Source organism: Hyperoodon ampullatus (genome assembly GCF_949752795.1).
Source record: "Hyperoodon ampullatus genome assembly, chromosome: 13".
NCBI lineage: Eukaryota > Metazoa > Chordata > Mammalia > Artiodactyla > Ziphiidae > Hyperoodon > Hyperoodon ampullatus.
Window position 1 is genome coordinate 36,299,529 of NC_136926.1, and position 16,786 is coordinate 36,316,314.

General features: G+C 46.5%; 1 protein-coding gene across 1 annotated transcript in view; it reads left to right on the forward strand.

Moving 5' to 3' along the window:
* Window positions 1–16,435, forward strand: part of LPIN2 (lipin 2) — a 34,565-nt gene extending 18,130 nt beyond the window's left edge. The window contains exons 5-18 of the mRNA XM_079718165.1: window positions 1,179–1,327; window positions 1,471–1,570; window positions 4,452–4,639; window positions 6,377–6,470; window positions 8,678–8,747; window positions 9,462–9,551; window positions 10,279–10,361; window positions 11,402–11,546; window positions 12,462–12,610; window positions 13,242–13,328; window positions 14,304–14,456; window positions 14,760–14,874; window positions 15,485–15,588; window positions 15,930–16,435. Of these exons, the coding sequence (XP_079574291.1) occupies window positions 1,179–1,327; window positions 1,471–1,570; window positions 4,452–4,639; window positions 6,377–6,470; window positions 8,678–8,747; window positions 9,462–9,551; window positions 10,279–10,361; window positions 11,402–11,546; window positions 12,462–12,610; window positions 13,242–13,328; window positions 14,304–14,456; window positions 14,760–14,874; window positions 15,485–15,588; window positions 15,930–16,074 (1,672 nt within the window). The 3' untranslated portion in view covers window positions 16,075–16,435. The remainder of the gene's footprint in view (window positions 1–1,178; window positions 1,328–1,470; window positions 1,571–4,451; window positions 4,640–6,376; window positions 6,471–8,677; window positions 8,748–9,461; window positions 9,552–10,278; window positions 10,362–11,401; window positions 11,547–12,461; window positions 12,611–13,241; window positions 13,329–14,303; window positions 14,457–14,759; window positions 14,875–15,484; window positions 15,589–15,929) is intronic.
* The last annotated feature ends 351 nt before the right edge of the window (window positions 16,436–16,786 follow it).

The window sequence follows — 16,786 nt, forward strand, 5'->3', positions numbered from 1 at the left end:
AAACTGGAACTTAAGTCTTCTAACATTAAAAAAAAAAAAAAGTAAAAATAAACAAGTGAAACTAAGTTTACTAATGTATTCTATCTAAAGCAGTAAATTCAAACTACTATAGTTTTAACAAGTAATTAATGTAGAAGTTATGGATATATTTTACATTTTTTATAGTAAGCCTTGGAAAGCTGGTGTGTGTTTTTCTTTTTTTTTTTAACATCATTGTTCTTTGGATATATACAAATTGAAACCAGAATGACCAAAGTAAAAATAGTAGCGCCATCAAATGTTGGTGAGGAAGCAGAGGCATTGGATCATAATTTTGGGAAAATATACCAGACAAGTGAAAATTACGTTCACACAAAAACCTGTACGGTAATTTTAATAGCAGATTTATACTTAATAGTCTCAAACTAGAAACAACCCAGATGTCCTTTGAATGGTGAATGGTTAAGCAACCTGTAATAAGTACTTCATACCATGAAATACTAAGGGAAAAAAAGGAACAATGATGAGTAAAGAAAGCAAGCAAGCCAATGTCAAAAAGTTACATGTTGTATGATGCTATTTATATAACATGCTTGAAGTTACCAAGTTAGAGAAGGGAAGAACAGATTAGCGGCCGCCGGGGGTTAGCAGTGGGGTGGGGGAGGGAACAAGAGAGAAGTGGGTAGAGCTGTAAACGGTCACAGCAGGATCTGTGTGGTGACAGTATTTTATATTGATTGTGATGGTAGCCGCCTGAAGCGCACGTGTTGAAATAGCATAGAACTAAAGATAAACACGCACACACTTCTCATGTTTTACAGACCTCACTCAGATTAGGTCAGGTCACGTGCACAGCAGCCACGTGTGGCAGTGATGAGTGGGCAGCACAGCTCTAGAGGCGTGATTGGATTTGGGTTAAATGTTCTTTATTTTTTGAATTAAAGATGCTCCCTACTGCATCTCATCATGTCCCACTATGAGATGCTAACCGTGATCCTGTGTCGAAGGCATTGACTGCCAGGTTTGCCCATGGTGAGGGGTCCTGCCCTCCGCAGGCACCGAGCAAGCACCCTGTTCCCCGCAAGCCTCCCCTCATGGCGTTAGAATGATGGCCTCTTTCTCGATGCTGGTGGTCACATCAGGTTCGGGTTCGGTCTCCTTTGTTCGTGCTGTAAATATAATAAACGTTAACCTTCAAGTGTAAACGATTTAGGGCCCAGGATTATTCACGTGAGAGCAGGTGAAAGAATGCGTGACTCAGCGCGTGTTTATTGGGCGGCTGTCAGGAGCGCGACCCTGACGCCCTCTTCCATTCGCATGGATGATGAGAACCCACACAGGGAAAGAGGTTAGTTGACACCTTTAAAAATACAACGTAATTCCAATCATGGTCTGTTTTATTACTTGCAAACCTTTGTTTTCTTGCAGAGTTGTAAATGAAGAATAACCAAGTTCTCATCTCCAATTTTTTTTTTTTTTAAATGAAAACAGGTGTCCACAAGAGAAGCCAACACCAGGGACCTGATGATATTTACCTGGATGACCTAAAGGCACTAGAACCTGAGGTTGCAGCTCTCTATTTCCCCAAAAGGTAGTGGATTTTATATTGAAGAGTGGGCAGCTCTGAAATATTCTCGATGTTTCTAGAGCAAAGCATTCTGTCTGAGAAAAAGGAGCAAGGGGATGGTATCCTTTAGCTAAGTTGGATGATTGCTTCAGATTTTGGAAAATTCAGAAATTGTGCATGTGTTGTTTTGACTATAGTGATTTGAAATTAATAATTTACCTATTTATGAAAAAATTTTCAATACAGTAAGAAGGTAAGGTGCACTAGTGAAGCCTACCTAAGGGCCTAACAGTGGACCTGACTTCAGTTTAGCACCTCCTGTTCATTAGCATTTGTTTCCTTTACTGTGTGTTTTAAAGGTAAAATATCTTTGTTTAGAGCTGCTTTACAAAGGAGGCCTTCACTCTTCAGAGAGTCTCCGCTTGCAGTCCCGGGTCTGGTGGGGCCCCTTTCCAGGGCCTGTGCACCCCTGGAGCTCGGCTCTCAGCACCCCCGGCACCCCCTCCCCCTTCTTCTCCATGACTCTCACCGTGGAATAACACTGAGCTCTCAGCAGGGATAGACTTGTGCTGTTTTCCCAAGGTCACTTCCATTCTTGGGGAAATTCCATGATAATTACCTATGATTATAAAAAACAATTTACTTTTCTCGTGAGAAGTATGGCTTGAATATGCTGAGCCATAGTCACACATAATTAAAGATTTTTAGGTAAATTATTGAAAAGCATGTCTTAAGTTTTTATTTAAAATAGAAAGATGGGATTGAAAAGAGGATACTTAAATTTTTACAGATATTTTTGGAAGTTCCTTAAAACTCCTTCCTAGCTTTCTGCCCTACATTTGTCTCCAAGTATCCACTTCTTTTGAAGTAATAGCTGGGTTTTTAAGGTGAGAGAACTGAAAACTGGTCCTTTTTTTTTTCCAATAAGAAAGTTAAAATGTAAGCTGTCTTAAAATTATCTCTTTGTTTCCAATCTCCCAGTCCTTAATCATTTATTTACACTGGGATTCCTAAGACAGATTTCTTAGTTTCCCTTTTAAAAATTGGGGAAGCGTGACTACTGCAGTGGCCTCCCTGTGCTGTTATAACTTCACCGTCTGGGACCGTTGCCATTCACCAAGCCAGGCCTCTTACCTCAGAAGCTGGTTGTTTCTTGAGACATTCATAAACATTTAGAGACTGTGAGATTATTGAAATGCTCGTAAGCATTTGTTTTATCATCGTGACCATTGCCGTCTTGACTGAATAGCCAGTATTTGTGATTAGAGCTCAACTTTACCCTAAATCACATCAGTCTCATGGTGTCTTTGGTGGCCTGTTGAGTCAGGTGGGTCCTCTGTATTTAAGTGGTGGCGTCGGTGAGGGTCACACCAGCTGCTCTGACTGATAAAAACTCAAGACCTTGGTGGCTTGACCACAGCAGTTTATTTCTTGCTCACGTGATGCTGTTCTAGTGCTGGTGTTTGGTGGGAGGACTTGCACACGGGCTCAGGAGCGCAAGCTCCTTCCATCCTGAGACTCCACCATGCCCTCCGGGGCCTCAGTGGGGAGAGGAGAGGATCACACGGGGCAGTTTGTTCAGGGGCCCAGCTTGGGGAAAATGCAGCACACGCCTTCTGTCCACATGGACAGCTCAGTCATCTGATCAGGTGGCCACACGTGACTGCAGGAGGACCTAGCCATGTGCCTAGGAGGTTTAAGTCAAGGGTGTTTGTGTTTTACCCCAGGGGTCGGCCTGCACTGGGACCCCAGCATAACAGCAGGTTTTGCTGCTTTAAGTGGCTTTGGCTTTTTCACCATTTCCAGTGAGGAACACATTCTGTTGATCCGATTGATCTCAATATTGTGATATGTGTGTTCATTGCTCTTAGGAGAGAGAATTCCCAAAAACCTGATATCCCAAAACCTAAAGTTTTCTTCAGAGGCTCAAATACAAAACATGATCGTGTTCGAAACTGCTTTCTATTTATGACATATCTGTGCGCTGCTGCCACCTACTGTTCAAATTTCAGATTTTTTCCTAACGATCATATAACTTCACTGGATAGCATACATTCATATACTGGCTTTTTTTTAAAAAAAAAAAAGTAAAAGAATTTGAAAATTCTAGAACAGTATTTCAATGTGACATTGAAATAGAGCAGTAAACATTCATGACTAAGAGACTTACGGCGTCATTTCCTTGGGTTTTTTTCTCTCAAACTTATGCTCCATTACAGAAAGTTTCCTTTAGGATCAGCTTCTAAAACCTAGCTTTTGTGCCTTATTTAGAAAAGTGAAAACATTGAATACCCTCGACTTTGGTTCTGGCACTCACTAGTGTAAGAACAGCTTATTTCTAGTTTCTCAGTACATTTCTTTCTTGAGGTGTGTCTAGGCTCCTGAGAATTTTCACTTGGTTAATTTCTGTGTTGTATTTTGTGAAGTAACATGATTTAGAAAAGCCTTGTTTGTAAAAGTAATACAACCTTGGACTACAGCATTTTCTACAGGATATATATAGCACTGCAGCCTTTCTAGGAAGTTAAGATCAAAAGGTTTTCAAACACCAGATTTTTCTTAATTACTCTGTCATTTTCATCATACAGATGTAAATAAATGCTTATAACTCTTATGCCCCTTTAAGTCAAAACGTCCATCTTTGAAAAGTTTGCATTATTGTGAATGACGGTAGTGATGTTTGTGACGTGTTCACTGTATTCAGTTAATTCCTCAGCAGTGCTGTTAGGTTATTTCAGTGTCATCTGTGATAGGATTCTCAACACTCCCTAAGGAAAGCCGCGTCCGATGGCAGGTCAGCCGGCTTCTGTTCACAGCGCCCAGGGAGCCCTGTGGTTGGGAAGCTGTGAACGCGGGCAGCTGTGAACGCGGGCAGCTGTGTTAAGGCCATGCTTTCCTCCCACAGCGAGTCGGAGCCCGGCTCCAGGCAATGGCCCGAGTCTGACACGCTCTCTGGCTCCCAGTCCCCACAGTCTGTGGGCAGCGCGGCCGCCGACAGCGGCACCGAGTGCCTCTCGGACTCTGCCATGGACTTGCCCGACGTCACCCTGTCCCTCTGCGGGGGCCTCAGTGAGAACGGAGAGATTTCTAAAGGTAGGCCAGCAGCCACCTCTGCCCCGCTGAGAAAGCAGCCTCGAGCCGTTGTGGGAATCCAGCTCACGGGGTCTTGTGCAGGTAACCAGGGTCCGCCTTTGCTGTCGGACTCTTGGCCCTTCACTTAGGTACCTCGTGTTGGGGTACAGGTAAGTGGGTGGGAGAGGGCACATGTCTGGGGCCAGGGTCTCGGGCGGCCCGCCTGCTGGGCGACCGGGGTCAGCGCAGCTCTGGCCACCTTCTCTTCTGTAAGGTTGTTGGAAGAATAGTTGTGGGACTGGGGCCTGGCTGCCGCGAGCCTGAGACAGGAGAGGAGGGCCTGAGGCTGCCAAAATTGATTGTCTTCTGAGTAGATGGATGTTTCTGGCTAAAGGTAGAAGGGGTTACTTTCTGTCTCATCTTGAGAGTTGGCGCCGGAGAGTAAAGGTGCTCAAGACAAGACAAGGGAGCTGCTTAGCGGGGCCGGTTCAGACGACTCTGCTGTGGCTTGAGCAGCCATGTGTACGTCTGTCCCAAGTTATTTGGCCTTTCTGGTTTTCCCTCCTTTTGTAAACTGAACTCTTCTTAATGTTTTCTCAGTTTGGCTAGTGGCCCTTGATTGACTTTCCTCTAAGGAAAGATTTTCTTTTTATAACTAACATCATCCTTCATCTTCTGCATGTGGCAGGCCAGGCACTCTGAGCTTCACGTCTGTGCTTCCCTGAATCTTCTTCTTAGCGTCACAGGGTGATCACTGTGCCTCTTTTCCACCTCTTAATTCTATTTGTTTGTTTTACTTTTTGCTAGAAATTAAGAGCGTGTTATTATGGCCAGTGGTTCCTTCTAGGGACAAAGTTAAATAGGTCACATTTTAATTATAATCCTCATAAGCCTTCACTTTAAAAATATAGGTGGAGGAGGGGATATACAATTTATGTAAACTATAAAATTTATACTTAAAAAGAATATTGTTCACTTAGGTAGAGTTTGTCATTGGGGGAGGCAGAAACGGCAAGTAAAAGTAATAAATACACAGATTGCCAGGAGGAACAACCCCAGGGAGAATTGTCTCTGTTGGCCTGCATTAGAGCGCAGGGTTGCGATCAGCATATAGAAATTCATGCACAGTTCTCGTTTATTCTGCAAGAGCTTGGGATTTATTTCTTGACGAGACCCTACGCCAAATTCTGGCGTGTGTTTGGTTTTTATCCTCCAAGCACTGTAAAATGTTTCGATTGTTTTTTCTAACGTAGCTTGTAGTTGTGCACTTAATGCTGTGAGACCCCCACGAGTATTCCCCAGGTATGCAGTCTCTCCTGCTTAGAAGAATGAAGCTCACAGTTTTCACTGGTTATGGAGTGGAGTGTGTGCGCATCTGTGCCTTCGTATCTTCCTCCCTCTTGCCACATCTGTAATCTATTTTCCTAGGAGTCCTGGTTTATCCCTTTCTCCCATTTTTCTTTGTTTGTTTGGTTGGTTTTTGGTTTTGTTTTTTCCCATCTGCGGGAGGAGTGGTAGCAGAGGGGGAATAGAAAAGAAGTGTTCTTTCTTGTCCTGGGGGAAAAAAAACCTCAAGTGTCTGACATTTGCTTTTGATGCATATAGAAAAGTTAGTTGGTGGGTTTTTTGTTTGTTTGTTTTAAAGGACTTTTTTTTATCTTATAGTCCCTTCAATGTAGGTAGTATTGTGATAATCTCATATGGGTATTTATTTATGTAATCTCTAACCAAATGGATAATTATTGTTTTACACTGCAGAGAAATTTATGGAGCATATCATTACTTACCATGAATTTGCAGAAAACCCTGGACTTATAGACAATCCCAACCTTGTAATACGGATATATAACCGGTAAGTACTCTTGCTTTTGTAATTATTAAATACTCTTGCAGGTTTTTTTCCCCAAGTGCTGTTTTTAACCATTACAGTCTTTCTCGCTATAAAATATGACATTTCATATAAACGAGCTAATGGGCAGTTGAGTGACTTTGAAGTGAAGGTAAAGCCTCAGCTTTATTTTCAAATGAGGTGTTGAAATGCTACTCTGTTTTATATTGGGTGGACCAAAAAGTGCCTTCAGTTTTTTAAGTAAAATTAAAGGCACATTTTTCATTTTCACCAAGAACTTTATTGAACAACGTATTCACCCTTTTGTTCCACTACCTTCTGCCATTTTTCAGGCAACTTCGTAATTCCATCTTCCCAAAACTTTTTATCTTTTTTGAGCAAAGAACTCTTCCAGGTGCCTTTTGCAGTCTTCCAGGGAATTGAAATTTTCTTCCATTAAGAGGATTTTGTAAAGACCTAAATAAATGGAAATCTGAAGGTGCAATGTCTTGTGAATATGGCAGATGAATCAGAACTTCCCAGCCAAGCTGTAACAGTTTTTGCCGGTCATCAAAGAAACATGCGGTCTTGTGTTACCCTGATGGAAGATTACGCGTTTTCTGTTGACTAATTCTGGTCGCTTTTCGTCAAGTGCCGCTTTCAGTTGGTCTAATTGGGAGAGGTACTTGTTGGAATTAATCATTTGGTTTTCCGGAAGGAGCTCATAATAGAGGACTCCCAACCCCACCACATATACAACATCACCTTCTTTGGATGAAGACTGGCCTTTGGTGTGGTTGGTGGTGGTTCATTTCGCTTGCCCCACGCTCTCTTCCATTCCACATTGTTGTACAGTATCCACTTCTCATCGCCCATCACAATTTGCTTTAAAAACGGAACGTTTTCATTACCTTTCAATAGAGAATCACATGCAGAAATATGGTCAAGAAGGTTTTTTTCCCTTAACTTATGTGGAACCCAAACATCAAAGCGATTCACATAACCAGGCTGGTGCAGATGATTTTCATACTCATATTTTGAGTATGTCAGCTATTTCCCATGTGGTATAACGTTGATTGTTCTCAATTATGGTTTTGGTTTGATCGCTGTCAACTTCAGCTGGTCTACCCTGACTGTGGAGCATCATCCAGCGAAAATCTCCAGCACGAAACTTCACAAACCACTTTTGAAACGTTCAATCAGTCACAACACCTTCTCCATACACTGCACAAATCTTTTTGTGCATTTCAGTTGCATTTTTACCTTTCTTGAAATCATAAAGCATAGTATGCTGACAACATTGCCTTTTTCTTCCATCTTCAGTGTTAAAATGGCTACACAAAAATTCACCAATTTATGGGCTTCCCTGGTGGCGCAGTGGTTGAGTCCACCTGCCGATGCAGGGGACACGGGTTCGTGCTCCGGTCCGGGAAGATCCCACATGCCACGGAGTGGCTGGGCCCGTGAGCCATGGCCGCTGAGCCTGTGCGTCTGGAGCCTGTGCTCCGCAACGGGAGAGGCCACAACAGTGAGAGGCCTGCGTACTGCCAAAAAAAAAAAACCACCAATTTTGGTGTCTTTCTTTCTTTTAAATTTATTTATTTATTTATTTTTGGTTGCATTGTGTCTTCGTTGCTGCGCGCGGGCTTTCTCTAGTTGCGGCGAGTGGGGGCTCCTCTTCATTGTGGTGTGTGGGCTTCTCATTGCGGTGGCTTCTCATTGCGAAGCACGGGCTCTAGGTGCGCGGGCTTCAGTAGTTGTGGCTCACGAGCTCTAGAGCGCAGGCTCAGTAGTTGTGGCGCATGGACTTAGTTGCTCCGCAGCACGTGGGATCTTCCTGGACCAGGGATCGAACCCGTGTCCCCTGCATTGGCAGGCGGGTGCTTAACCACTGCGCCACCAGGGAAGCCCCATAAGTCTTTTTTTAAATGCATGCTGATGTGACACCTGTCACAATACAATCTAACAAAATTGTTTCAAATGAAGTTAAAGACAACTGAGTGCTACTAGAGCCATCCTGCGGAAAAAAACGAGCAAACCTTTTGGCCTACCCAGTACATTGTGCTGCTTCTCTGCTCAGAGAAGTTTGGCTTGAAGCAAAGATTACTTATGTGGCAAGCAACTGAGCTGATCATCTTTTCATTGAAGAGAATAAGGCATTTTATGTGGTATTTCTCCCTCCCACCCTCTCCTCTCTTGTGTGACGGTCTTGCACGGTTTTACTCTCACAGTTACTACAACTGGGCGTTGGCGGCTCCCATGATCCTCAGCCTGCAGGTCTTCCAGAAGAGCTTACCTAAGGTGAGATCCTCCGCTGTTTGTTGCCCCCTCGGAGGTATCTACAGCATGTAGTGCTTCGAAAAATCCGGATGTGCGTATTTCTAAACTGGGTACTGTTCAGTTTTATTTAATATTCTAAAATGAATATTGTCACTCAAATTATCTCATACCCCAAAGTGTAGGAAATTAGCTGGGCTGCCATATCTTTGCCATTTTTACTAGATATTTATACCGGTTTCTGATGGTATATGAAGGTTGAGAGGTTTTACTAATTGTTAGTTAAATATAGAAGAAATGAAAACATTTCCTCCCATTAATATGGAAAGAAGCAGCAAGAAGAGGGTATGTGGCCACCAGAAGCGTGGCATCGGTGTGATTCATTCAGCTTGTGGTTAAAAAGTCTGTTATGTAGAACATGAAGCTTTGCTTTGAATCTGTCCACCAAGATGACATCATCAGCCTAGCTGGTCCTCATAACTCATGAGAACCACATTTCCCAAGGGTAGAGAAATGAGAGCAGGCTGCCTGCCAGCCCCTAAGAGGGCTGCTCCTACGTAGCCAGACCACCCAATCTCATACCACAGGACTGCCACAAAAGAGGACACTGTCCATCTTTCAGAGGAGTCTGGGAGGTGTGGAAAGCGTTGCTCACCATCCTACACGTTAATGGTTGAAAGGAGTCGAGTGCCTTGTGACTGACAGATGGCTACACTCACCTGTGTTGATTGTTTTCAGGCCACAGTTGAGTCCTGGGTCAAAGATAAGATGCCAAAGAAATCTGGTCGCTGGTGGTTTTGGCGTAAGAGAGAGAGCATAACCAAACAGGTAACTGAGCTGGAGGTAATCCTTTCCATGGGCTGAAAAGAAGTGAATCTTTGGTTTATTCAAAAAAAACCTTTTTGCCAAGCACAAGTCAAGTTGGGCCACATAATGCTCTTTTAATAATAGTAGTCACTGTGTTTGAACAGTTACGTGTGCAGGTCTGATGCTAGGTGCTTCACATGCATTACCTCTCACCTTTACTACAGCCCAGCAGTGTAGGTGTTTGGATTCCTGTTTTACAGGTGAGGAAGCTGGAGCACAAGGAGGTGATGTAGCTTGACCGAGGGCACGTAACTGGTGAGGGCTGGAGCTGGGCTGTGACCTTAAGTCTGCCCCAAGAGCTGATGCCGTTTCTACCGCGCTGTGTCACCGGATGGAAGCCAGAGCTTGCCACCTTCCCCCGCTGGAGGGAGGGGCATCAGTCCCCTCTGTTCTGCAGGTCCAGCATCCCTGCCGTGGACCTAGTCGTATTATACTGTGTGACTGAGCTGGTGCTCTCTCAACAATTCCTGCCCCTGACTTTGTGGCAGCAGCTCTTTGCACAAACAGCATATGACTTCTCTCTCAGGTTTCTGTCCTTTTGGCTCAAGCTAGAGGAAGTTTGTTTCTTAAGCGTTTTTAAGTTGCGCATTCAGAAAGCGGTTTTGCTCGTTCCTGGAGCGCGGCTGATGGACCTCTGCTTGTCCGTAGGGGAGAGCTGCACACTGTCACTGTTATCTTGCCGTTCCAGCTGCCAGAGGCCAAGGAAGGGAAATCGGAGGTGCCGCCGCCCATCGACCGGCCGTCGAGTGCGAAGGAGCCGGCCAGTGGCAGGTGGGGGCCCCCGGTCTCTCCAGGCTCCCCCGCCTTGGCCATTGCATTCAAGCTGATGTTGGCCGTTTTGTTTAATTCTTAGTCAGAAATGTCTTTGTCCTGTGGACGTGCGTGACAGTCAGTGGCTTCCTTCTGCAGATGATAACTGCCACTTTTCTTTTAAAAATATCATCAGCTTCAGGGCTTCCCTGGTGGTCCAGTGTTAGGACTCAGCACTCTCACTGCTGGGGCCCCGGGTTCAGTCCCTGGTCAGGGAACCAAGATCCCGCAAGCCATGCCGTGTAGCATGGCTCTGTGTGTGTGTGTGCGCGTGTGCGTGTGCGCGCGCGCGCGTGTGTAGACTGTATCATCAGCTTACAGTAAATATACTCCTCCTGTACTGGAGCCGTGGACTCGGATGCCCTGAAATGCAGGCCTTTGGGAAGCAGAGCTTGTGGACTGTGAGATGTGCTGTCCCTGGTTCCCTGCTCCCTGGCTGTCAGGCACAGCAGGGGAGACGTAACAGGATCTGAGTTGGGCGTGGGTCCCTTTCTTTCTTGGAAGGAGTGGAGCTGCCTTGGACATGTGGATTGGCTGCCCCGAGGGGAGGCGCCACGACATACCCCATTCTTGTTTCTCACACCCTGTTTCTTGCTCCATCAGGTTCTTTTCTCTTCCCATTCTCTAAACACTTGGGTTTATCTATCTTCTTGCTCTTTACCTTCTTCTTTTGAAAGGACTGTAAAATCTTGTTAGTTTCTTAAATCACTAAGAAAGATTCTAAAGATTTTTATCTTTAGAAACATACATATCCTTTTCAACAAGAATCAGCGGGCCTAGTAGCATTCACTGGTTGGAGCAGAAAATGGCCAGTCACAGTGGGAGAGTAACCACCGGCCAGTTGTAGAGGGAGGAGGAATACACAGGTGTGGACCCTGGCTCTGGGGGACGGCTCCTCCTAGAATGGATTTGGGATCTCTTTCTCTTCTCGATCCTAAATGAAAAGCTGTCGTCTGTAAAACGCCCTGCTGCCTCTTCAGTAACGGGGTTGTGTTGAACAGGCCGGCTGAGGAAGACTCATCAAGTGACGAGGGGTCCCAGGAGCTGGAAGAATCCATCCAAGTGGACCCCATCCCTACGGAGCCACCGAGCCACAGCAGCACCACCTCCTATAAGAAGTCTCTTCGTCTGTCCTCAGACCAGATCGTGAGTTGCATGTGGTCTGGGTGGATCCAGGTCACGTGAGCTCAGTAACTGTTTAACTCGACGGGTCTCCTCTCCTGTCCACCTGGCCCCAAGCCTTACACACGCGGCCCAGCGTGTGGTGGTGGAAATGCTTGCCTGCGTCCGGGAGAGCAGCGTCCCTCACACCGGGACCACCTGAGGACCTGCAGCATGCTTCTTCCTCCTCCACCCCTGGGCCTCCCACCTCCATGTCTGGGAGTGAACCAGGGCATCTGTGTTCTCAGCCTGTTTCCAGGATGAATCTTATACGTCTGGCCCGGCACTAGGCCACACACTGTCTTTTAGGAGCCACAACCATAGGGAAATGACATTTTCTTACTTAGATGCAGTTTCCCCCTTCCTGTTTATTTCCCACTCCCTGACTTCCACCCATTTTCAATATGAAATTGTCCTGCTGTGCTCCAGGGCAGTCCCGGGTACAGAGGAGAAAACGTTGGCGGGGGGGCGGGGTGGGTTGTGATCAGAAAAGTGCCTGGCACCTGACAGATGGTTCAGGCAGTGGCTCGTGTGAGCCACGGGCGCAGCCCTGGGCCGTCCTTCCTGAGCTGGGGTCCCAAAACGCTGCTGCTGGTTTGGGGAATGTTCAGATTCTGTTCCCAAACTGTGTTTTCCACTGATTTTCTTTGCTTTTTTTTTTTTTAACAGTTACTATGTCTTGTGTATTTCCATTCTTTCTGTGTTCACACACACACACACACACTTACATATTTAAGAGGCTGGGATCCTTTTTCACGTAACGTTGTGTCATAAGCAATTTCTCTGACCACATATTCCTGGAAAGTGTGACTTAATTGTTGCATGTAATTCCATCAAAGTGATGTGCTATTAATTTTCAAAACTCTCTGATTTTGTTTATTCTTATACTTTTTATAAAAGGCAAAACTGAAGCTCCAAGACGGCCCAAATGACGTCGTGTTTAGCATTACAACCCAGTATCAAGGCACCTGCCGCTGTGCAGGGACCATTTACCTGTGGGACTGGAACGACAAGGTCATCATTTCTGACATCGATGGGACGATAACCAAGTAAGCAGGAGCCTTGGGGTGACAGGGAAGGGCGCCCAGCTCAGTGTGTGGTGGGGGAGGTGGGTCCCTCACCTGGGCAACCAGCCACCATCAGGAGAGTTTTTAAACTGTACACACTGAGACGTCCTGAGTGCGGTCCCCACAGAGTCGTCTTATAGAGGGAGGAAATAAGTGGGACCATACAGACATAACGTCAAAAATAACACTTGGGGAATTCCCTGGAGGCCCAGTGGTTACGAGTGCGGTGGCCCAGGTTCAGTCCCTGGTTGGGGAACTGAGATCCCGCAAGCCGTGCAGCGCAGCCAAAAAAAAAATACTAATGATAACTTCGGGGAGGGTTTAATTATTTGGTCTCCAAATTCTGGTGTGGGGGGAAGAAGAAGCTGTTGAGATTAGCGAGGAGAAAAACAGGATGTGTGGTGGTCAGTTCCCTCATGTCTGATTGCCCTTCTGGAAGCTCCTGGCGGGGTCCGTGTCTCCTGTGCACAGGCCAAGGAAACCGCCTTTGGGGATTGTCCCTCCACCCCTCCCCCATCTGGCAGCTGCTGGCAGCTCGTATTTAACTAAATAGGTAAACACTTGGCTTTATATGCTTGATTCCTGATACCTTTTTCTGTTTCTGCCCTCTTAGGTCTGATGCTTTAGGACAGATCCTTCCACAGCTGGGTAAAGACTGGACTCATCAGGGCATCGCAAAGCTCTACCATGCCATCAATGAGTAGGTATCCTGACCCACGTGTCTGGTGAGCTAGAATTTTGCTTGAACTATAGAAAAAGAGTGTTCATCAGCCAGTCCACAGAAATCTTGTTCATGATCCAGCTATTCCCGCTCTCCTTTCCCACCCCTTCCTAGAGCCTCACGCAGGGGAAAGTGTGAGCCGCCGTCTGTGGGACAGGAGCTCTGTGCCTGGCATGGTATGCGTTGTTATGCATGTTAACCTCGTCATCTTGTTTTCACAGGGCTGTGGGCTGTAGGCACTGCCTGTGTCTATAATCATAGCTGTACTTGGGGGTTTTAGCTGTAATTTAACAAGAGAGCCAATTTTCAGTTTTGGTTTTTTGAGTATCTGTAATTGTATTTCTTTAAGTAAGTAATACACGCATGCATGGGGTAATCAGTTTACCATGGGGTCCTCTCTGTCAGAGTACTTTTTTTGTGCTTTTTGTGAGAAAATAGTGCCGTGGCCTTTGTGGGATCCCAATACCTATGAGTTAAGTTGATCTGCAGAATTACAGTGTCTTAAGCACAAGTTGAAAATGTCACAATATGAAAATTATGAGTATGTCAGTTACCCAGGTAAAGTTTTGCTCCTTGTTTTATAGAATGATTTGCATTCTGGAAATTGCCTATATAAGTAAAATCCTTTGTATCTTTCATCTATAGCAGATTGTTTAAAGATAACCTCAAATTTTTGTCTGTTTTGTAATTTGGCTTCCATGGACCAGATGCTGAAGCTATATCATTACTTGTAAATATAGCGTAATCCCTAGTTGCATGTACCTCCATTTTCCCCACATGGTGTTTTTGATGGAATGGTGAGATCTTTATAATCCTAACAATTTTTCTATTAAATTTAAGAATTTGATTTTCATAGTAAATGAGAGGAACTTTATTTGGACCTTTAAAAAGAAAAACGCATTTTCCCCCCTTTAGCCAAAGCACACAGGCTAAACAGGACGCGTTCTCTTTCAGGAATGGCTACAAGTTCCTATACTGCTCCGCCCGCGCCATTGGCATGGCCGACATGACCCGCGGCTACTTGCACTGGGTCAACGACAAGGGCACAATCCTGCCCCGCGGCCCCCTGATGCTGTCCCCCAGCAGCCTGTTCTCCGCCTTCCACAGGTGCCTCTGTGTGCGTATGCGTGCGTGTGCGTGCACCTGCGCGCACACGGGGGCCTGACGAGACTGTATCTGTTGCAGAGCTTCTGCATCTTGGTTCCGTATTGTTCTAACTCACACATAGCTCACCTGGTCTGTGTTGGACACAGTTGAGAAGTCAGGTTGGCAAAGAAGGAGAAAGATACCGGTTATGAAGGATTAAAAAAATTGGGTGGTTGTGAGCACTATAAAATCTTTTTAGGACCACATACCAAGGAAAACTACCATTTTGGATTTGGTGATTATATTTGTATTTTCTTCTCCTAGGGAAGTAATAGAAAAGAAACCAGAGAAGTTCAAAATTGAGTGTCTAAATGATATCAAGAATCTCTTTGCCCCGTCTAAGCAGCCCTTCTATGCGGCCTTTGGAAACCGTCCAAATGTAAGTGTGTCTTCTGGGCTACACATTAGGATGTGGTGTGTGAAACTCAGAGGAGTGTACTTTTAGGGTATAGCCCTGTGTTAATTCTCAGACCAGTTGTATAGGCACAATGAATGTCTGTTCTGCTGAGTAGGCTTTCACTTTATCTGTTGTAAATTTTCTCCAGCGGTTGGGAAGGGCCTGTCGGTGGAGATGTGTCCTAGAATGTAGGTGTGTGACAAAGGGCACGCCCTCTGTCTCTGTGGCTTCAATTCCATTTCCTCAAGCAGTTCCGACTCGTGTTCTGAGTGATTCTAAGCCGAGTCTTGGATTCGCCCCAGAACCAGGTCTCGAGGGCCCCCCTTGATTACCACTTCCCGTCTCCTGCTCCGGGGCCCCTGGTGTCTCCGAGGCGCCCAAGTTTTCTGGCTTCCCGAGCGCCCTCTGTGGTGGCTCCACTCTTTGTGTTTGTCTAAAGCTCGGCTCCAGTGGCAAAGCTACGCCACGCCAGCTCCACGTGATTGCCGTACACAGTCTCCTGTTGAGGCGATTTTCTGGTTCACAGGAACCGCAGGACCATCTCCTCATTTCTTCTCTCTGTAATCACCCTGCCCCATGTTTTCTGCTGCAGGATGTCTACGCTTACACACAAGTTGGAGTTCCGGACTGCAGGATCTTCACCGTGAACCCCAAGGGTGAGCTGATACAAGAAAGGACCAAAGGAAACAAGTCATCGTAAGTGCGTTCCCACTTCTCAGCCTGGAGCCCTTGCAGCCAGGGGCCAAGAATCAGAACTGCACCTGCCTTTGGAGGCTTTCCCCTCTGCCGGGGTGTCTTCCCCTCTGCCGGGGTGTCTTCCCCTCTGCCGGGGTGTCTTCTCCTCTGCCGTAGCTGTTGGGGGGGTTGCTGAGGGGCCTAGACTTTGAAGAGGGCAGCGGTGCCCTGAGAAGGAGGCCTGTCTGGGATCCTTCCCATCTGTGGAATCTGAGTAACTGGCTGCACAACCTAGAGTCTGTGCTCTCAGATCAACTGATGAATAACAGTTGCTGTGCTTTCTCCCCACTTCCTTCTGCCAGGTATCACAGACTGAGCGAGCTCGTGGAACACGTGTTCCCACTTCTCAACAAGGAACAGAATTCCGCCTTTCCGTGCCCGGAGTTCAGCTCTTTCTGCTACTGGCGAGACCCGATCCCTGAGGTGGACCTGGACGACCTGGCCTGAGGCCGCACCTCCAGCGGGAGGCCCTCCGTCACTCTCCTCGCAGCAAGGGAAGGTGACCAGCCCTTCTGCTGGACAGAGGACATGTGGTCCCCTCCCGGTCACAGGTGTGGGACAAGATGTGCTGACAGTTGGGCACCAACAGGGACGGGAAAGCTGCTGGGGCTGGAACCGCCTTCCCCCTTCCCCCTCCCGGGCCCTGAGGGGCTGCTGTTTGGTGCCACGGCCGGAGCCCCGAGGGGAGCTCGGGCCTGAGGCCGGAGGGCTGGGCTCCTATCACTGGCCTGTCCTCCCACACGCCCTGTGTTGTATGCTGGGTGCTCCTTTAATTGCTTGATTTAAAAAGAAGAAAAAAGCTAAGAGTGGACCAAAACGTTGCACAAAGTAAAGTGTTCTAATTTCCACTGGGCAGTTGAGAGTGTTTCTCTCTCAAAAGGAGGGCTTTCTTCAGGGGATCAGGGTCCAGTTGGTGATGTTGGTCCAAACTGCCTGTGCACATTTCTCTGTGGCTCCTCCCTCCCTGCTTCACGGAAACGGGACGCTTGCTTGGGCCCCCAGGGTGACAAACGTGGGCTTCGGGGGAACATAAGGTCCTTCTGTCATTGCCTTCTCACCTGTGGCTATTCCACGGTGGGGACCCGAACTGAGGTGTCGTGTCTCGGACTGGCAGGAAGGAGCAGGTCTTGCAGGACGTATGTGATGCCCATAAGAGCCG